Source organism: Furipterus horrens, unplaced genomic scaffold (assembly GCF_987537825.1).
Source record: "Furipterus horrens unplaced genomic scaffold, mFurHor1.1.pri manual_scaffold_4, whole genome shotgun sequence".
NCBI lineage: Eukaryota > Metazoa > Chordata > Mammalia > Chiroptera > Furipteridae > Furipterus > Furipterus horrens.
In genome coordinates this window covers 92,923,262-92,945,609 of record NW_028327174.1, presented here as the reverse complement: position 1 = coordinate 92,945,609, position 22,348 = coordinate 92,923,262, and the positions used below count along the sequence as shown (strand labels likewise).

The 22,348-nt window shown below is 34.5% G+C and overlaps 1 protein-coding gene across 4 annotated transcripts in view; it reads left to right on the top strand.

Annotated features, from left to right (window-relative positions):
* The window catches only part of CDK8 (cyclin dependent kinase 8), a 130,298-nt gene that overhangs the window by 44,341 nt on the left and 63,609 nt on the right, over positions 1 to 22,348 (top strand). For all 4 annotated transcript variants that reach the window (XM_090273774.1, XM_090273773.1, XM_090273775.1 and 1 more), the window contains exons 2-3: positions 11,197 to 11,272; positions 20,943 to 21,053. In XM_090273774.1, coding sequence (XP_090129900.1) covers positions 11,197 to 11,272; positions 20,943 to 21,053 — 187 coding nt within the window. The remainder of the gene's footprint in view (positions 1 to 11,196; positions 11,273 to 20,942; positions 21,054 to 22,348) is intronic.

Sequence of the window (22,348 nt, the reverse complement as noted above, 5' to 3'; positions counted from 1 at the left end):
TGAAGTATGAGAACTAAGAAATTGAGCCTGAGTTTTATCAGATAATGCACATGTGAGATACTCATTGCTAGGTTTATAAGTTTTGGAAGTTCTTAAGCTTGGCATTTGGGGCTGACAAGAAACTTCAGTGTAACTCGTGTTGGACCTCTGGGAACTCTCCCCAGTTGCCAAGAAATCCCTTCAGATCGGGGATTAATAGTTCTAATAATCTTTTAAATAAACTTATGTCATTAACCAAAAAGTTATTTGTTATAGTGGTCAAAAGAGTAGAACATGTTAATATGACAAAGGTTTTAAAGCAAAATATGACATGACTAGCTAGAATGTGCTGTCATCAGATTTTGCCTGATTTAAGTGAAAAGAAATGTTTCACTTAGCTTTAATGCATTGTAATTTTATGTAAGATAATTGGGATTAATGAATGATAAAGGCCACCAGGAATGCACCTATAATCAAAGATTATTAGTGTGCTGTAGCAAGGGAGAACACACCTAGCTAGGCACTGTGAGGTGCCTTTACTAAGAGGAAGTGAGTAAGGGTTTCACAAGGTATAGGCTTGGGCTGAATAATTCTAAGGAAAGAGTAAGAAAGTAGTCTGGATTGGATGTTGTCATAAAGTGAGGTCAGTTTGTGATTTATCTCAGCATTCTGTTCAAGAGTAGGAGGAGTGAAGCTGAGTTGGGAATCCTTGGTAAGAATGCTATATTCACTAAAAAAAAAAAAAAAATTTAGTCATTTTGTAGCTGTGGCATGGTCTTGGGAAAAACTTTATTTTTAATTTTCCTTTCTCCTAGCCTTGCTACTCATCTGTTAGGGATATCACACTCTGATTATCAGTGGGGATTATTTTCCCTTCTCAGTCCCTCTTTTTGGCCAGATTCAGCCATTCAGGACCATTGTTCTATGAAATCCAGATCTTCACTGTTGCCAGAATTCCATTGATCAGGAGACTGTTCAGAGAACCTCATCTGTTGTTGGACTGAAGTCAGTTATTTATACATACTTTTTGTTGTAAGGTTAGTTATTGAATCATCGAAAGCAAAAGTGGCTATGCACATTTAAGACTAGAGATCACATTTGGGCACTATAACACTGACAAATGGTGAGAGATTGGTAGCAGAATCTTAATCTACTTTAAAGGCAAGAGCCAAGGTCTCAAGTGTGGTTTTGGTGTAGGAAGAAACTTTCCTAGATTTGACATCAAAGGGGCTGTCTGTCCTATTTACTATTTTTAGTTTACTGTTTAAAGAGTTTCTTGGAAGTTGAGTGTAATTGCCCAGAACTAGAGTGAGCTGTATTACACCTAAAAGAAAGTGGCTACAATCTCAAAATATTTTAGTGAAATCATGAGCAAATTGTAGCTTGGTATTGGACTTATACGGGGAATGACTAGGGGATGCAAAGAGCAGTATTATGTGTATCGTTGCGTATCGTTGTTAAGTGATAACAGGTGTCTGTTAATAACTCAGATGTTTAAACCAACAGAGAGGGAAGAGGAGAGTGTGGGGGAAAAGATAAGAGCATGAAGATTAAAGCATTGTCATCTTTGGTTCTGGCCATTTAGATCTTGTTCCATGGGTCCTGGGTGGAAGCTTGATCATGCTGCTTGATCTGATGATCTTGGGGAGAAGATGTGTCATTCTCTTAAATCATCTTGCAGATAATTCCTAGGAATCCTCAGTTTGAAGTCTCTGGCTAGAACAGTCTTCAAGTAATTTGATGATGTATTGTGTCACTGTAATTGAGAGCTGTGGATCCAAGGAATTTCACTACTATTTTATTTCTTAACAGAATATGGCAAGGTCATTTCCATGGGTTCAAGTGCAGTCTTTTCCTAATGATGCTTCAAAAATAGTCATCTGTTCTAAGAATATGTAGAGCTGATTATCTAGCAAGGGAAGAAAGTTTTTTCTATCAGTGAGAAGATTGAACAGCTCTGGAGAGTTATTATGTTAACCAGAGTTATTAAAATGGAAGCGAATGGCTCTTTTATTGAAGAATAGTGTACAATTAATTTATAAGGATTTAGTCAGTGATTACCCAGAGAGTTAGAATGTAGTGTGACCAGTGAGGACTTGAACAAACCTAAATGGCCTTTTGATTTATACCATCAGCTGTACTATGCCTATACCTGATTGACAGAAATATTATACCTAGAATCAAAAATCAATTTGAATTAATTATTGTATCAGTTTTTGTATATGAACATGAGTCTGCCTCTCCTTAAAGTATACAATTACTGAGCATACATGCACAAATGTATTTTATTTGCATTTAACTAATCAATAAAGACTCAACTTTCTGATTTGTCATATAAATGAATTTAGAGAACAGTTTTTACAGTGGGAAATCAAAACATTTAAGACATTTTTTTCCTAGTTAGAAATATTAAGATCATTAAAAATACTAAAGGTATCACACTAAAGCAAGTCAGGCTGTTCAATTCACATCTCTTAAGCACTGGGGCCAGACTTCCGGCCAAGATGGAGGCCTAGACTGACATGCTCCATCTCCCTCCACAACTAAGAAGGAATACAACTACCGCAAAACCAGAAATAACCAGAAGTTCCATAAAATAAAGCTACATGGAAGTACAACGTATGAAGTTACAAAGAAGTGGTTCTCGTCCGGATGGGTAGGAGGGACGAAGCTGGGGCGGAGAGGTCAAGCTGTGCTGGTGACAGCAGCTGCAGCGAAGGTGGCAGAAGGTGGTAAGCACAGACACCCGTATTTAAGGGGAGGTGAGGAGCACCTGGGGAGCACCCCCGGCTGCAGACCAAACCCATCAGCTCACAATTCTAAAGCCGGGGAAGGCAGAACTCCATTGCCTCGGACTGTGAAGGCCAGAGGGGGTGGGGATGGAGGAAGAAGCTCCTGGTCTCTCAGCACAGAGTGAACAGCAGGAATCCATCTTGGATGCTGCCCCCACACAAAGCACCACAGTGTGGTGAGAAGGGTCTCCTAGTAGTGAAGAGTGCACAGGGCTCCGCCCCCTGTAGCATAGGAGGTGTGACAGCCCCGCCCAGGAAGCAAAGGTAAACACAAAACTGTCAGGATGGCACAGATCACGATAGAGATCCCGATGACACAACTGACCAGACATTAAATATCTAATCTAACGGCTTAGCAGATAGGAAATCTTTCTGAGGCACAGTTCAGAGCTTTGGTTATACGAATGCTTGCAGACCTAACAGCACGTCTTAAACAAAAGTGAAGGAAATGAGGAGAGGCTCATAAACCTATGGGACAGCCAAAAGCGGGCCAACATCTGAATCATAGAGTTGCCAGAAGGTGAGGAAGAACTAGAAATTGAAAAATTATGTGAAAAAATAATCAAGCAGATGGGGAAGAAAATGAACTTACAGGTCCAGGAAGCACCGAGAGTTCCAAAAAACCTGGACCCACGGAGAACCGCACCAAGACACCTTATAATCAAACTGTCAAAAATTAAGGATAAAGAGAATGTTAAAAGCAGCAAGAGAGAAAAAGAGCATTACATACAGAGGGGTCCCAGTAAGACTATCAGCTGATTTCTCAAAAGAAACTGCAGGCGAGAAGGGACTGGCAAGAAATATTCAAAGTAATGAAAAGCAAAAAACCTACAACCACGATTACTCTATCCAGTGAAACTGTCATTCAGAATAGAAGGGCAGAGAAAGTGCTTCCAGGACAAAGTAAAACTGAAGAAGTTCATCAGATTCAAACCACTGTTACATGAAATGTGAAAGGTACTTGTTAGGAGAAAGAGGATCAAAACTGAACATTAAAATGAAAACTATCACAACAACCAACAAAAGAAGCTAGGGAATTGAAACAAAGGCAGACTAAGTAGGCAACTAGAGTGTGAACAGAATTATAGGTATGGGGAAAATTATGGGGAGAGGTCAGTAGGGAGGGGGGAAGAGGGAGAGGGAGGGAGATGGTACAGGAATTAAGCAGCACAGTAGGAGGAAATGGAGTAGACAGGAAGATGTTGAGAAGAACTATATGCAAAACCAATGGGTATGGACTAAGAGGGGAGGGACACCTGGAGGGAGGAAGGTCACTGGGTGGAGGGGAACAAAGGGAAAAGAAATTGGGACAACTGTAACAGCATAGTTAATAAAGCATATTTTTAAAAAAAGAAAAGAAGAAAAAAAGCACTGGGGCCAGACTGGCTTATTATCTTGCATAATCACTGAGATTTCATTCTGTAATTCAGCATTTTCACAGGCCTTTTCCCCTCAATAACTGTTGTAGCTCAGCATATAGTAACAGTTGCTAATGATCTGCTTCCAAATTATCACACAGTAAAGACAATTAAATCTTAAATTTTTACACATTAGCTTTTATGTAACTTACAGTTTTTACTGTAGAACTAAGCATAGTGGTTAATTTCAGCTCCCTCTCTCCCCCCCAATGAATTTCTTTTTCCGTGAAGGAAGCAGTGCACTGATTTACACTGTAGTGCAAGCTCCTTGATCTGGCTGACTATTCCATACCGTTTTCTTATTGTAGCAACTGACAATGTAATCCTCCAGAACAGACCCTTACACGGAGCTTAAATTCCATACTATAGCTGTTGAGAATGGAATGAATACTTCAGGATTGTATACAGAGCAGAGGTAGCATAGAACTTGTAGCTTCCAAAACTACTGTTGAGAAGTGCAAAGGTATCCTGATTCCTGATCCTTTCTCTTTTTAAAATTATTTTTATTGAGTTAGAATTGACATAACATTGTGCAAGTATGAGGTATACAGTATATTCATTTGATACATTTATATATTGCAATATGATTACCATTGCTCTACTGGCTAACATCTCTATCATGTCAAGTAATTATTTTCTTGTGTTTAACATTATCTTAAAAAATATTTAAGATAGTGTCTTTTAGCAACTTCCAGGTTTATAATACAGTATTGTTATTTATGCTATGCTGTGCATTCAGTCTCCAGGATTATTTATCTATTAGAGGCAAGTTTATACCCTTAAACAACATTTCCCCAATTCTTCTGTGCCCCAGATCCTGGTAACCACCAATCTACAGGTAACCCCATGTATAACACAGTTGTTATGTTTCTAACAAATGCCGTGTTATGCAAATCCATGTTATACGAAACAAAGAACTAGTACAAAAAGGGGGATTAGGTTCCAAAAATTTAAGAAACATACTATTATATTTTTATAATTAAGAGGAATATCTTTATTAAAGCAATTTTCATAAAAAGTATTACATATTAATATGAATTAAGTCATATTAATCACTACTACACCTCATTAACCCAGTGCGTTTTCATTTTGACAAGATATCCTCATCCTCTGAACTTTCTTCAGCATTATGTTGATTTCTATGCTCTACTTTTTGCAAAAAAACTATTATTTTAGATTGCTTGCTTTTAGTTAGAGATGGTTATAAATTTCATTATACGGTGCTAAGCACTTTTGAAGTTCTCAAACTTTGTGCTCCTTTCAATGCAAGGATCTTCATTTAAGAAATATGACTAACTAATATTCCATGAACAAAATGGGTTTAAAATTCTGATTAATTTTAAAATTCTACAGGCAAATTGGTACAATGTACACTCTCGAATGAAAAATTTTAAATGAGCTATCTTTTGCTCTTAAAAGCTTTTATCACAGTTCAGTATTGTATGGGGATTTCCCTAATTTCGTGTTATACGGGAGTTTTTACCAATTCTCTAACCATGTTAGAGTGAAACCGTGTTATAGAAGTACTGTGTTATATGAGCGATGCCTGTATTTGCTTTTTTTTTTTTACAAGTTTGGCTTTTTTTTTAGATTCTACATACAAGTGATATCATATAGTACTTGTCTTTCAATCTGATTTATCTCACTTAGCATAACACTCTCAAGGTCCATTCATGTTGTCACAAATGACAGGATTTTCTTCTTTCTCACAGCTCAGTAATATTATTGATTCTTTCCAAGTGACCTTTTACCTCATCACCGGAAGCTTGTAAGATCTGCTTGTCTGCACTTTTCTCAAATGTCTAAATATTGTGTGGTTATATTTTCATCCATTTGTATTGGGAACTCTTTGGATCCTTCCAGTTTTCCAAATGCTTTCCTTCAGTTTCGGAAGTTTCTTTGAATTACTTTATAAATTTTCTTTCTTTGTTCCGTTTTTCTGGAATTTCTAATTGGGTTTCATGAACTGGTTCTCTAATTTTTCTTTTTTTTCCTTTCACCTTTATTTTATTTTGTTTTATTCTCTTTTCTAGGATATCTTTACAACTTTATCTTTTCATCTGGCCAATTCTAGCTCGAGTTATCTCATACTCTCATTTCTCTGCTTTTCAAGTATTTTGCTCTATAAACCTATTTGGTTTGGTTTTCACTGTCAGTTTTTGATTTAGTTTTCTTCAATTCTCTTAATCATTAGCTACTGTTTGTCCACTTCCTAGTTTCCAAATTTTTATGCTATCTTCTCTTCCATTTTTCATCTTTATGTTTTTAAAAAATATCCCCTTTAGTTTTAGTAGGTTTTTAGGAGAGATGTGAAGTTGATATGTGTGTTCAGTACTCTGTTTTACCAAAACACTACTTCTTTGTAGGCATTCCTCTATATCTATTTTATATTTGCTTTCTTTTTAAAAAACTTTTATATTGAGTACCTACCATATGCCATACTAGAGACTGGAGATATAGCAGTAGATAAAAATAAAAGACTAAAAAGTCATATTATTATGAAACTTACTTTAGTAACTATTTTAAAAATTTAATTATATTTTTCAACTGCAATTTATAGTCAATATTTTGTATTAATTTCAGGTGTGATTAGATAATCATATACTTTACAAAGTGTTCTCTGATATATCCAGTGGCCACCTGGCACCATACATAGTTATTACAATATTATTGACTATACTGACTATTTTATAACTGCCAATTTGTAATACTTTTAAAAAATATATTTTATTTATTTATTTTTAGAGAGGGAAAAGGAGGGAGAAAGAGAGAGAGAAACATCAATGTGTGGTTGCCTCTCGTGTGCCCCCAACCGGGGACCTGGCCTGCAACCCAGGCATGTGCCCTGACTGCTCATTGAACTGGCGACCCTTTGGTTTGCAGGCTGGTGGTCAGTCCACTGAGTCACACCAGCCAGGGCCAATTTGTGATATATCTTAATCCCTTCACCTTTTTTTCCCAGTCCTTCACCATTTTTTATTTTCATTGCACTTTTCCCATCTGTAAAGGCAAATGTTCATTGTGGTTCCATCATCTTCTCTTTGGTTTCTTACATAACATACTTTCTCTCACCTTTTTTAAAAATGTGATATTTTCTTGTCATACTCATTTGTTTTGTATACTCCTTGGAGTGAAGCACATATGCTCTCTACACCCCTCTTTGGAGACAGCTGGCATAAAAGATCCCCTCCCATTTCATCCCTGCCCGTTTCTAAAATCTCACCAGTTCTCAGGGCTGTCTGCATGTTTTGATGATTAACTGCTACTGCTACCCTTTGCTATTCTCTGAACATGGCAAACTATTTCATTTTTTGTCCATGCTGTTCCTACTCCTGGAATGTTTTGTATTAACTGATTTTTCTCCCCAACCCTTCCCTCCTTTTCTGACAAACGTCTAAGTCTTAAGAGTCTCTGCTTAAGTAGATTCTTTCTGAAGCTTTCTTTCATCTTGCTTCAACCCTTCAAGGTACAGCTGATCATCCCTTCTATTTATAATATTTGGAACACTATGTTATAGTTATTTATTTATATTATCTGACTACTGGATCATTACAGAACTAGGGAACAAATCCTTTTCATCTCCAGTGTACTTTTTTACTAAAAAGTGACTGTGTGGATGGATAGATAAATAAATGTGCTTTGTAAACCACAAAACACTACTATATTTTGGTGGTAATTGTGTTGGGTGATATTTAAAAGGAGGTTGCCTTTTGATAATTATCTTCTTAAAGTATTTTTATATTCTATTACCTTTCTGATAACTTATTTTTATAAAATATAAAACATATAATTAGGATGGGGGAGAGGACTGATTGCAGATTAGACATTTTTAGTTCATTGAGAAGAAATTTTCATGTAACAACTTGGCCATTTTTAAATAAGAGAAAGTTGGGAGTTGTTATTAAGGTGGTGAATGAGTAAATCTTTGGTTTAATTAATTTTTTCTCAATGGAGGGCTCAAGTCTAGGTTGTTATCCACAAACGATAAAACAAGAATCTATTATATCCCTGGGTTAACCATGTGGTTAAAATTAAAGTATCTAGTAGACTTTTATTTTGATCCCAATTTCATTTTATTTTTGTGTCACCCTCTTTAACTTCCTTAAGTCTTTCAGAACTCATTCAGACTTTGTGAACATCAAATACAGATTATTCTTATTGTATTTTTAATATGAGTGCCTGTGGTGCTTTACCTAGAAAGTGGATTGAGCGTCAGCCTGCGAGCTAAGTGTCGCTGGTTCGATCTTCCAGTCAGGGCACATCAGAGAAGGAAAACTCTGACTCCAAAAAACCTCCGCTGCCTTGCGGCATACCTCTTCAGGGGAAAGGCTAAGGGAGTAAACCCCGACAGAAAATCCGGAGCCGGAGTTCCTAAGGCGGTTTGACGTTGTAGTCAACACCGGCAACTCCTGCGGCGCACCTGAAGCCAAGCTGTATTGACTCCGTCTTTCCCTTGGATCCTTCAGCTGCGAAGAGAGGGGGGGTCTGCTGCATGAGCAACAGCAGACCCTCCATATCACCCTGCCCAGGCTCTGTAGCTTCAGCTTCACTGGAGAGGACACTCCAGCGTCATCGCAAGATATCGATTCAACACGGGAGGAGACAGATACCGTGTCTCACTCCCGAGTCGGACTGCACAGCCATTCTTGGCGGTGCAGATAGACTCTTAAGAAGCTACACCATCGTCTCTCGAGACGGACGGCTGCCGACGATATTAGAAAGCTGATTGTCATGAAAAAAATCTTTTTTCAAAAAAATAATGTAGTTGTGATTTGTTTTCCCAAGTAAGGTTTGGGTGTAAAGTATGTTGTAAAAACAAAGATAATCATTTAAAATAATAAAATATTAAATGAACTGAAACAAATTGATTTTATAAGGAGTCATTTATTTGCTCAAACGTTTTTGCTCTATTCAGATCTACCATCTCTGCCCTTCTTTTAGTCTTTGACCTCATTTCCAACATCAAAAAACATGAAATCCATTAAAATGAGAACTCCCCTAGTCTTCTGCTTCAGAACAAACTTTTTGCACCTATGACTGTTCTTTCCTCTGTCATCTTTCTTCCCATTACAATGGAAGTATTTCTCTTTCTGGCCCTAAATTTAATTTCTGCTCAGTGTTTCAGTCTTTGTTCTCATAATTTTTTTCTTTCCTGCATCAGCAGCTTTTTTCCCTCTGGGTTCTTTTCAATACTTAACATACTAAAGTTTCTTCCGCCTTAAGAAAAAAATATTAGTTCTTTAACCTCGTGTATTACTCCAGCTGTTGCCTTGTTTTCTCTCCTTCAAAGAATTATCTACATTTATTGTCTCAATTTACTTATGCACCATTCATTCCTTAATCTTCTGCAATATAGACTGTGCCACTAATCAGTGCAGCTATTTTAGTCTTTTCCACTATCTGGTAATGACTTCATTGCTAAATTAAGTGGACTTTTCTTAATCCGCGTTTTACTAGACCTCTCTGCAGCTTTTGATACTACTTTCTTCCTGCCCTTCTTCTTAAAATCCTCACCTGAGGATTTGTTTATTGATTTTTTATTTTTTATTTTTTTAGAGTAAGAAGGAGAGAGGGGGGTAGAGAGAGAGAGAGAGATTGGTTGAGAGAGATTAAGAGAGAAAGATTCATCGGTTGCCTACCGGGGATCGAACCTGCAGTCTTACTGTACGGGATGACACTCCAACCAACTGAGCCGCCTGGCCAGGGCTTCTTTCTGCTCCTTTTGAAAATCTTTTTCTTGCTGCTCCTTCTCTTTGGTTTCATCTCACTTACTCTCATATCTTGGATTACTTTGTATATGCTGATTACAGTAAATTGGTGTCTTCAGCTTTCTCTTGAGCTTTAGACATGTGTATTCAGCTTGCCATCCTCACTTAGGTGTCTTACAGGTACTCAAAGTCAACTTACACAAAGTAGAACCATTATCGTCCTGTTTTCTCCTGTTATATTTCTTACTCCAGTGCATAATGTTGTCAATAACGTGTTATCTGAGGCAGAAATCATTTTCTTTGACTCTTCCTTCTTCCTTATCTGCAATATTCAATCACCAAGTGCTCTTGCTTTTACTTCACATTTGTCCTATCTACTCTTTATAGCAACTGTCATCTGTAGTAGCCACTATCATCTCTCACCTGAGAACTTTTAATACTAGTTACTTTTAACTGGTCTCTGCCTCCTGTTCTTTTTACTCCCCGTAAGCATTTAAAAGACGGTTGAAGATATTTTTCTTAAATACAATATAATTAACATTTTCTTGTTAAATCTTTAATGGGGTGCTTCCTGGTTCCTAATTATATCCCCTGCCTTCATCTTCAGTTGTTTACTGTATCTGTCTTTTTCACCAAATGCTTTTCTCTTACCTCATATGCCTTCACACTGTTTCCCCTCTTAACTTACACACACACTCTCTGTGGTTTGTACTTGCCCTATCATAGTACTTACTTTTTTTTTTTCTTTTTTTTATTGTACATTAGTTATTTACCTAGTCCAATAGACACGGAGAGCTTAAAAGAAGGAACTCCATTGCAGCCCTTGTACCTAGTACAGTTCTGGATACCTAGTAAGTGCTTAATATACACATGTTGAGTGAATCTCTTTGAAGGTATTTGGGGAAGTGAGGACTATGCCATGTTTTAAATTATAAATTAAAATTAAATTTTGTACTTATTTTTTTTTTTTGGCTCCACTAATATGTGAATGGATTTTAGAGAGCAAGTTTTATTTTTTTTGTGTGTGTGTATTGTACATATTAGAATAGAAAGAACCTATTACTGGAAGTCAGAAACTCCATTGTCTTCCACAAATAACTATGAAGCGTTGGACAAATCTTATTCCTTTGAATCCCATCAAATTATGGGAGTGGATTAGATTGTCTAAGAAGTTTTTTCTGTGTGACATTCTGAATATATATGAGAGGTGTCAATTATACATTAAATATATTTATATTTTATTAAAATGCACATAAATTTAGATTTATCTGTATATTAAAATAACTTTATTTTTTACAGGAAAGATGATAAAGACTATGCTTTAAAACAAATAGAAGGAACCGGGATCTCTATGTCGGCATGTAGAGAAATAGCAGTAAGTGAAGCTCTTTTTATCATCATTATTACCAACTGACTTACAGAGTCAGTTATGTAGGTCTCTGGATTGTGTTTTTCATATACACATATTAATTGAAAATAAATACATTTATTCCTATCAACTACTTATAAAAAATATATTTGCTTTTTAAAAGAGAGGTAAAGGTGGCATGTAGATTAACAAAAATTTCTATATAACTATTTTACTGGGATTAGATAAATCTCAGCTATTTATATAAATATATATTTTTCCAATAAATGTCACTAATTAGTTAAGGATTCAGTTCTTATTATTTCATCGGTGTAATAAAAGTGGTATATTAGTTCATATAAAATTAATATTTCTTTTAATGAGATTATTACTTATATGAACTTAAAATGAGATTGTGTTATTTGATTTTTACGGTATCTGTCTATTTATTTGAGTACGTAAAAATATATGCCTTTTTCTTTTGGAAGCATAGCTTTCCATATGGTATTAGAATCGCATTTTAATTATCAAGGAAAATATTTTTTATGTTATCCATTACTAACTAATTATTTGTGCAATTAAAGTGAGTATTACTCCCATGAAAATTTACTTCAGTTTTTAGTATTGTAAAACTTTGGGGCTAAATTTGTCTTTTCTGGCTTAAATTTAAATAATTTTACAAATTAATACTAATTTTAATAATTTTGTTCATTTAACAAATTATATACCATAGGGGTTTTAACTAGTAGCTATTTATTGTGTATCATGTTGACAGAAACTAGAGTAGGTAGAAGTAACAAAACAGAACAAACCAGGGTCCCTGACCATAAGTATTTACGTGCTGATGAGGAATAGACTAATAAATCTTACAATAATAGCAGTGTGCCAAGGACTATGACAGAAGTGTATAGAGAATGGGAGAAGAGTATACCTCTAAACTACTGAGTCAAGGAAGGTTCTAGTTTTGTAGGACATGTAAGAATTACCAATATGAGGGAAGAAAAGGGGTTGGATGGAGGGTATTCTTAACCAAAAGTTTGCCAGATTGGAAATTGTATTTTACTTAATTGATAAATTTTTTAAACTTTTGAATCTTGAGGCAAAATATCTGTACATTAACTGTCAATTCTTTAACATCTACTAGTCTATATATTCTAGTCAGTTTTAAATAATTAAAATTTATTTAACTATGATAGTGATGTTAGATGCCATGATAATGCTTACTTTTGGAGGTGACAGGGAATGGCAAGAAGGGGAGACATGGGAATCTTCAGAATGCTAGTAATGTTCTGTTTTCTTGATCTTACTCTGAGTTTGGTTACATGGGTTTAGTACGTGAAAACTCACTGAGCCATGCACTTACAGTTCAGTGCTTTTCTCTATGTTTATTATATTTCAACCAAGAGTGTTAAACAAAATTCCATTGATTTCAGGAACATTCTTATCTTTATGTTTATGTTGATAACTGTAAATTCAGTTTAAGCACAGAAAGGACTACGAAAGTTTATTTTAATGTACTTGATTGTGGTTCTTCAACCTAAGATGAACACAATTTTTTAATTTTGAAATATAATTTACAAATTTTTCCTTTTATAGTTATTGTTTTTTGTATTTGGCTGAGTAAATATTTATTGACCCACTGACTGTGAAGGTATTTCTCTGGGTTTTCTTCTAAAAGCTTTTATAGGTTTAGCTTTACTTTCTAGTCTATAATTAAATTTAGTTTGTGGTATGATATCAAGTTTGAGGCTCTCTTCCTCTCATTCCATGTGAATGTAAAATTGTTTTTTGAAAAGATTATTCCCGCTTAATTCTTTTGGTACCTTTGTAGAAAACTAAATAGCTTTGCAAGTGTGGGACCATTTCTGGGCTCTATATTGTTCCATTTATCTCTCTGTCTGTCTTTATGCCAATACCAAATTACTCTAGCATTATACCAAGACATAGAATAAGGCCATATAAAATCACCAGCTTTATTCTTCTGTTTCAGGATTGTTCAGCCTTTGCATTATTACATAAAATGTTTAATCAGCTAGTCAATTTCTAATTCTAAAAAATTCTTGCTGTGATTATGATTTGGATTAATTCAAGCCATGAATCTAGAAAGACACACTTTACATATTTTAAGGTTTTTAAAAAATTTTTCTGTGTTTTATAGTTTCAGTATAGAGCTTTTGTATACCTTTTGTTAAATTCATTCCTAAGCACTTCATGTTTTCTGACACTATTGTATGTGGAATTATTTTAAAATTTTAATTTTCCATTTGTTTGCTTCTGTATTCAGTAATAGAATTGATTTTTAATATTATTTATATATTTACATACAGAGGTGGGCAGAAGTATGTTTACAGTTTTTATGGAAAATAATACAATAATTAATAATGATACTGGAATAAACTGTGTTTTGTGTACTCACAAAACTTACTTTTTTGCCCACCCCCGTATATTAGATATCTAAATTCACTGGTAGGTTTTGGTGATATCTTAGGATTTTGTACTTAAGTAATTATGTCATCTGTGAATAAAAGTAGTTTTACTTCTTTCAATCTTTAGGCTTTTAATTTTTTTCTTTTTTAATTGCACTGGCTAGAGCCTTTTGTACAGTGTTGACTAGCATTGAGAGTGGACCTCTGTGACTTGTTTCCTTTCTTGGAGGCAAGTGTTTTTAGTGTTTCACCATCAAATAAAATGCTAACTATAGGTTTTTTATGGATGTCATTAGTCAGGCTGAGGATCTTGCTTCTGTTTTTTCATAAATGGTATTGGATTTTATCAAATGTTTTTTGTGGTGTTAAGGAGTTCTAGGTCTATGAGTTTGAAGAATGTTAGTCTAATTATCTTTCTTGTAATGTTTTTGTTTTTGGTATCAAGAGTGTACTGTCTTCACGAAACAAGTTAGGGAGCATTTTTCCATTCTCTTATTTTCTGATAGAATTTCTGTATGATTGGTAAGTGTTTGATATTATTCACCAACCAGTATTATTTTCTTAATAGATATAGAGCTCCTCAGATTTTATATATCATCTTGTATTTTTACATAATTTGTCCATTTTAGTTAAGTTGTTGAATTTATTAGGACCAAGTTGTGCATAGTAGTCCCTTATTTTTACATCTGTAGATTCTGTAGTGATATACCTGTTTCATTGCAGATTTGGTAATTTGTATTTTCTATCTGTATCATTGATTTCTGCTCTTTGTTGTTTCTTTTCTTTTGCTTATTTTTGGCTTAATTTATTTTTTATTTTCCTAACGTGGAACCCATTGATTTTTAAACGATTCTTTTCTAATATAAGCAATGAAAACTAAAATTTTCTTTAAGCTGTGTTTTACTTACATTCCAAAGATTGTTATATTTCAATTATTATTTAGTACAAAATATTTTATATTTTGTTTATGACTTTTTATCTTTTATTCATGAGTTATTTAGAAATGTATTGTTTAATTTTTAAATATGTAAGGCTTTCCAGATAATTTATTGTTGTTGATCACTAATTTGTTTTAATTGTGGTCAGAGAAAAGATACCCTGGGTATGTTTTAGTAATACATACTGAAATATTTATAAATTAAACTATGTGATATCAGGGATTTACTTCAAAATAATCCCAGTTTAGGTAGGAGGAGAGGGTATGAATATATATAAAATGATATAGGCTGTGAGCATGTAATGATACATGGGGATTTGTTTTACTATTTTATTTTATTTACTTTTGAAACAATTTCCATAATAAAAAATTAAAAGGAAAATATATCATCTTCTCTGCCAAGTTTTATTAGACCTTTCTCCCTTTTGTTTATGAAATCTTTCTTTTGAGAGGTCCTGTTTCCCCACCACTGACCTCCATTATTCTCTTACGATGTATACCCAGTTTCTTTTTTTATAGCACTTATTACAAACTATAAGGAGTTTCTTTTTATTTTCTTACTTACTTTCTATTTGTTGTTCTACCCTCACTACACTGCAACACATTTCTTCACCAGTGTGTACTAAATCAACAGTCTTTGCTCAGTAAGTAATTGTAAAAGGAAGGGAGGAAGAAAAGAACTCTGAGAATGTGTGCCAAAGTTAAGAGCAATGCATGCATACCTTCATCCTCACTGTATTGTAAGTGGTTCGTTCTTGTGTTTTCAGAATTTCATGTGAGCTGGAATTATTTACCATACTACTTTTCAAAAGTATGCTTTAGTGGGCCCTCCATATTCCAAGAGGCAGCCTTTTAGTTGAGATAGGGAAGTTAGGGGAGCAGAAGTCAAGTTCCTGGCTCTAGTTTTTGAAGTTCACATCTACTTTAATCTGAGCACCTAGGTTTTTTTTTTTTTTTTAACTCCTCACCCGAGGATATATTTTTTCATTGCTTTTTGAGAGAGAGGAAGGCAGAGAGAAAGAGAGAGAAACATCAATTGGTTGCCTTCTCATATGCACTCCAACCAGAGTTTGAACCCACAACCTGGGTGGTGCCCTGACCAGGAATCGAACCCACTACTTTCCATCTATGGGACGATGCTTCAACCTACTGAGCCACACTAGCCAGGGCATACCTCAGTTTTTAAAATCAATTTGCAAGAATTCTATTGAAGAAAAGGTCCCACAACTGTTTTCAAATTGAAACAAATTTTGGAATAATTCTCCTTATGCTTTTAGAGTAATTAAAATTTTTTATTTATTTATTGATTTGAGAGACAGGAAGGGGGAAGGGAGAGAAGGAAACATCAGTTTGGTGCACTTAATTTATGCAGTCATTGGTTGCTGCTTGTATGTGCCCTGATTAGACCTCGAATCCACAACCTTGACATATTGAGACAACATTCTAACCAACTGAGCTACCTGGCCAGGGCCACTTTTATAGTAGTTTTAACTATTCTATTATACTTATGGTATAAATTTAGAATTATTATTTTTCATCTGAAGTTTTTAATATTAGAAACCAGTATCATTTTGAGAATATTACAGGTTTTCTTAAACTGTTTTCTCACTCTATTGTCAGTGTATTTATTGACCAGATACAGTTTTAAGTATTAATTTATTTTTTATTCATTTGTATTTTAAAAGTTCAGATTGTGTGGTATTTTTGGCACAATTGGGATGAGTTATTTATTATAAATAATGTATTAAAATACTTATATTTTTAGCAGTGATCTTTGTATTCAGGAAATTATCAGATTTTATTCCCAGAATTAGAAAAACTTAGGTGATTTCTGTGATGGAAACTGTTGCATAAATTTATTTAAACCTTTTCTTTACATATTTTTAACATAAAATCTTCTAAAGGACAAAAAGTAACTTACAAAATGTTAAGAAATAGGCATTTATATACTATGGGCTCTGTATGGGGTGAGGAAATGCTAAAGTTCTATTCCTTGAATATGAAAACTGGAATACTCCTACAGTGTTTAAGAACCAAGTTCATAATGCTGCAAGTATTGCACGTAGTAGTTAAAACTCTAGCTAGATCACCTGAGGTTTTATTCTGGCTTTACCTGTTAACTATCTTGAAAGATCCAAAGCAGGTTACTTAATTTCTCTTTTAGTTTCCTCATTGTAAAATAAGAATAATTATAATATTTCATAGGGTTATGGTGAGGAGCTTAGAACTCTTCTTCAGACATATTCATTCATTCATTCATTCATTCATTCATTCATTCATATATTTACCAAATACTTAATACATGCCTCTACCAGGTGCCCGGCAGTATGCTAGAAGCTAGCAGGGCACTGGCGAGCAAGACACAGTGCCTACCACTGTTCATTTCACAACCTAGCATATATTTACAATATCTGTGTGTGGATTGTAAAGAGAACTAGTCCCCCAGGGTATTAGGTTTTGGGAGGTATTGATTTTAACTATAGAGTATTGGCTTTGTATTTTAAAAAGTTAATTTTTAAAGCATTTAAATCCTGATTCTAACATTACCTAGGAATGTGGTCTTGAGCAAATTATTTAATCAACCCTTATACTGCTGCCTCCTCATTTGTAAAATATAAGGGCACTTATACCCACAGGGAATCCCCCTTTACCCACAGGGAAAATATGTTCCCCCACTGGATGCCTGAAAACACGTGTAGTACTGAGCCTTATACGCTATACAGTTGACCAGTGAACAACATGGAGGTTAGGGGCACTGAAATCCTTCCTCCTGCCTGCACAGTTGAAAATTCAAGCATAACTTCTGACTCTCCAAAAACTTAACTAACAGCCTACTGTTGACCGGGAACTTTAACAATAACATAAATAATCGAATAATATGTATTTTAATGTTATATGTATTATATACTATATTCTTACAATAAAGTAAGCTAGAGAAAACAAAATGTTAAGAAAAACATAATGAAGAACAAATACATTTACAATATTTATTTTAAAAAACCACATATAAATTGATCTATGCAGTTCAAACTATGTTGTTCCAAGTGTCAGTTGTACTGTTTTTTTTCCTGTACATACTTAATGTATGATAAAATTTAATTTATAAATTAGGCACAATAAGGGATTAACAATAATAGCAAAATAAAACAGTTATGACAGTATACTGTAAGAAAAGCAATGTAAATGGCTTTGGGGCCGTTATTTAGTAAAATAAAGGTTACCATGGCAGTGGATCTGATAACCAAGACAGTTACTGACTAATGGGTTGGTAGTATATGCAGTGTGGGTACTCTGGACAGAGTATGATTCAAGTCCTGGCCTGAACCATGCAAAATCTCATCACGCTGCTTAGAATGGCACACAATTTAAACTTATGAATTATTTCTGGAATTTTCTATTTAATATTTTCAGATCACAGTTGACCATAGGTAACTTAAACCACAGAAAGTGAAACCACGGATAAGGGGGGGACTAGTGTCATATACATACATATTTCATAGGGTAATTCATTATTGAGATAATATATAATCTACTTAGCATCATACGTGGCAGTTAGAAAGAGCTTAATAAAATGATTCCTGCTTTTTAATTTTTTTTTTAATACAAGAGCTGAAACTCATCTTGGAGTTGAAATTGAAGAGATTTTAAGAACAGCTTTATATGTAGATTTATAATAACTGGAGAGAACTTTTGCCAAAGCTTTGAATTTTGTTTATGTTAATCACTACCCTGCCAATTCCCAGAAAGCACTTGAAACAGCTGCCTAGCCAAGAAATGTGTTCCAGTTGTGAGGTAATGGAGAAAACACTGACCCAGAACTGAGATGAATTTAGCACTAGGTTTAGCTCTTTCAGCTAGCTGGATAATCAGGGTGACCTGATATTTCCTTATCAGATCCTTTGCCTTGCTTATTAATTAGGATATGGTCGCCGTTAGATACTGGCCTTTAGGTTCCTGAGGATTTGTACATAATCTCTAAAGTCTCATAAATTTGAAATTATATTTTAAAAGCAGAAATATGTAAGTTGAATCTTGATCCTAAATAAAATAATTATCACTTTCTGGAGAATAATTGTTACTTTAAGTGACTTAATATAGAGTCTATTCATAGTCTTCTTTTTTTTCCCAGAATTTATTTTAGAGCTCCTGATATTTTGTTAATATCACATTTATATTGATTCTTGTTTTAGTGACAATGTTCTTATAAAAGGTACTGAAGTCTTAAGTTCTAAGACCTTATTATTCTCACATGGCTGTTTGAAACACATTTGAAAGGCACCCGTGTATGTTAGTTTTAACTGATAAAAGTATCAGGCTTCATGAGAAGTTTTTTTCTTGTCATTATTGGTATTATTTGTGTTCTTGCCTGGTGGGATGGAAGTGCTTTTCAGCTGATGGATTATTAGGGCCACTTTGGTTATTAAATGAGTATAAAATAAGGAGATAAAAGACTTTAAATAGAAGAATGTCCTTCTAGGAAATGAAAAAGGTTAAACCCATGAAAATGAGTTATACTTGGATCTTCTGTGTATATAAATTCTGAATTATTTTACAAAAAAGTTTACAAAATTTTAATAAACTTTACTATATAATTTAAATGCCTGAAAAAAAATAGGTACTATATCTCACGAAGTTACAGGTCTTATTCTCATTTGATATTTGTTGTTTTCTAATGTTGCAATGAATACATTTTTAAAAGAATTACAAGCTGAAGATTTGTTTTAAGTTCAACTATTTTGTGATGTCAAAACATAGACTACTAGCAGACTGGGAGAGAATATTTGTAAATCATGTGTCTGCTAAGGGATTAATACTGCTAAGGGGTTAATACCTAGACTACATAAAGAATTATAACTCAACAACAACAACAAACCAGTTCATAAATGGGCAAAAGACTTTAACAGACATTTCTCCAAAGAAGATATGCAAATGATCAACAAGCACATGGAAAGATGCTCAACATCATTAGCTATTAGGGAAATGCAAGTCAAAACCACACTGAGGTACTATTTCATACCAATTAGGATTTGGCTTTTTAAAATAAGTGTTGTGAGGATGTGGAGAAATTGGAACCCTCATGCATGCTCATGGGAATATAAAATGGTACAGATGCTATAAAAACCAGTGGGGTAGTTTCTCCAAAAGTTAAACATATATTAGAACTATCATATGATCCAGCAATTTCACTTCTGGGTGTATGAATTCTGTCCAGAACACGTCCAGCCATTGTTAATATAACAAGCATGGTTTGCACGACATCGATGTAACCTGGAAGCCAAGGAAAGTGGACTGGAATGTGCATGTGTGAACAATGATGACTTCACTGTACCAGTCAGTGGGGGCAATAGATGCTGTTGAGTGAGCATGTGTACTGTGTGGCTGTAGCATTCAAAATGACTGAGTAAGTAGAGCATCAGAGTTTGCATTAAGCTTGAACATTCCTCCATGGAAACTATTCGGATGATTCAGAAGGCCACAGCTATGGGCATCTGGTGACTGGCAGCTTCACCACAGCAATGCGCCCGCTCCTGCATCACATCCTGTGCAGTTTTTTTGAAAAATATCAAACCACCCAGGGGACTCATTCCCCCTACACCTAGATTTGGTGCCCTGTGATTTCTGGCTTTTCCCCAAACTAAAATCACCTTCGAAAGGATAAACAAAATGTGTATACATACATAGGAATGTATTCAACAATAAAAAGGAATGAAATTCTGACTCATGTTACTACTTGAATAAAGCTTGGAGACGTTATGCTGAGTAAAATATCCAGGCACAAAAAGACAGATGTTGTATAATTCTACTTACGTGAGGTACTATAATACTTAAGTTTGTGAAAACAGAGAGTAGAATAGAGGTTACCAATAGGCAAAGGACAGGAAAATGGGATGTATTGCTTAATGGGTACTAAGTTTATGTTTAGAATAATGAAAAAGTTCTGAAATGGATAGTTGCACAAAATTGCGAGTGTACTTAATACTAATGAATTATACTCTTAAAATTATTAAAATGGTAATTTTTATGTCTTATATATTTTACCACAATAAAATATTAAAATAAAACAAAATTGAAACCACCTAAGCAATAACAAGATAGATTTAATTCAATGTTACCTTTTCAGTATCTTTTTTTTCCCCACAGATTTTTGTCTCATTTATCACTGAAACACCTGTGTAGAAATCTCAAAATTGTGTGGGGACTTAACTGGATTTTTAGGATTGAAAATTATTAGATTTTAGGATTAGTTTCTTACTGCCTTTGAATTACAAATGGTGTGGGTTTTTTCAAACATCTTTATGGCAAAGATTTTTAATGGATTTCCTTTGTTTTGCAGTTACTTCGAGAGCTTAAGCACCCAAATGTCATCTCTCTTCAAAAGGTGTTTCTGTCTCATGCTGATAGGAAAGTATGGCTTCTTTTTGACTACGCTGAACACGACCTCTGGGTAAGGTGAATTGTTGGTAGACATGGAACCACTGGTTTCATCCAGGAGTTGTAAGAGAGACTAAAAGCAATTTTAGGAGCTGATCTTACTCTGAGATTTATATTCTAAAATAAAAGTAACCCGATAGAATGTGGTTTACGTATTACCAAGGCTGAAATATTTTGGTTTGTATTATTTTTTGATCTTATTACTTTGACCTTTCTATTGGGATGGCCAAAAAATCCATGTGGTTTTTTTTCCATAAAATAAAAGACACGTTTCTTATTTTAATCAATAACTTTATGATTGAACATTTTGGGTATGTTGGCTATCTCCTGTGTGGTACAACATTGATTGCTCTCAATTAATGTCTTGTTTTGATTCCTGTCAACTTCAGCTGGTCTATCCGACAGTGCCGCATCATCCACTGAGAAATCTACAGCACAAAATTTCACAAACCACTTTTGACATGTGTGATCAGCCACAGCACCTCCATACATTGCACAAATCTTTTTTGCATTTCAGTTGCATTTTTACCTTTCTTGAAATATAAAGAATAATATGCTGAAAATGTGTATTTTCTTCCATCTTCATATTAAAATGGCTGTACAAAAATTCACCAATTTTGTTAAGTTTTTGTTTTTTGTTTTTAAATGCATGCTGAGCCCTGGTTGCTGCAGATCAGTGGATTGAGCTCCAGCATGCGAACCAAAGGGTCACCGGTTCAATTCCCAGTCAGAGCACATGCCTGGGTTGCAGGCCAGATCCTGAGTTGGGAGTGCACAAGAGGCAACCACACACTAATGTTTCTATTCCTCCTCTTCTCCTTCCCTTCTCCTCTCTCTAAAAATAAATCAATAAAATCTAAAAAAATAAAAAATAAAGGCACACTGATATGGCAGCTGTCACAATACAATCTAACAAAATTGTTTCAAATGAAGCTAAAGACAACTAAGCACTACTAGACCCATCTTATGGAAAAAAACAAACAAACTTTTTGGCCAACCCAGTAACACATTACAGAAGACAATAGAATCTGAAGAGTATGAACAGCTATTCAGAATTATTTCCTAGCTATTCATTTTTGATAAAATAAAAAACTAACTGTAATATTTGCTCTAGTACTTAAAAGGAGCATATTTCCTTTTATTTTGTAGTGTGAAGACAAATATGTTATATTTGGAAGACTAGACTGAGGTCTAGTGGTTCTGTTATTTGTCGTAAGACGTTAACCAAGTCTCTTAATGGCTGTGAAGCTGTAATTTCCCCAATCTGTGAAATGTAATACTTTTCTTGCCCTTTTTTATAAGATTTTT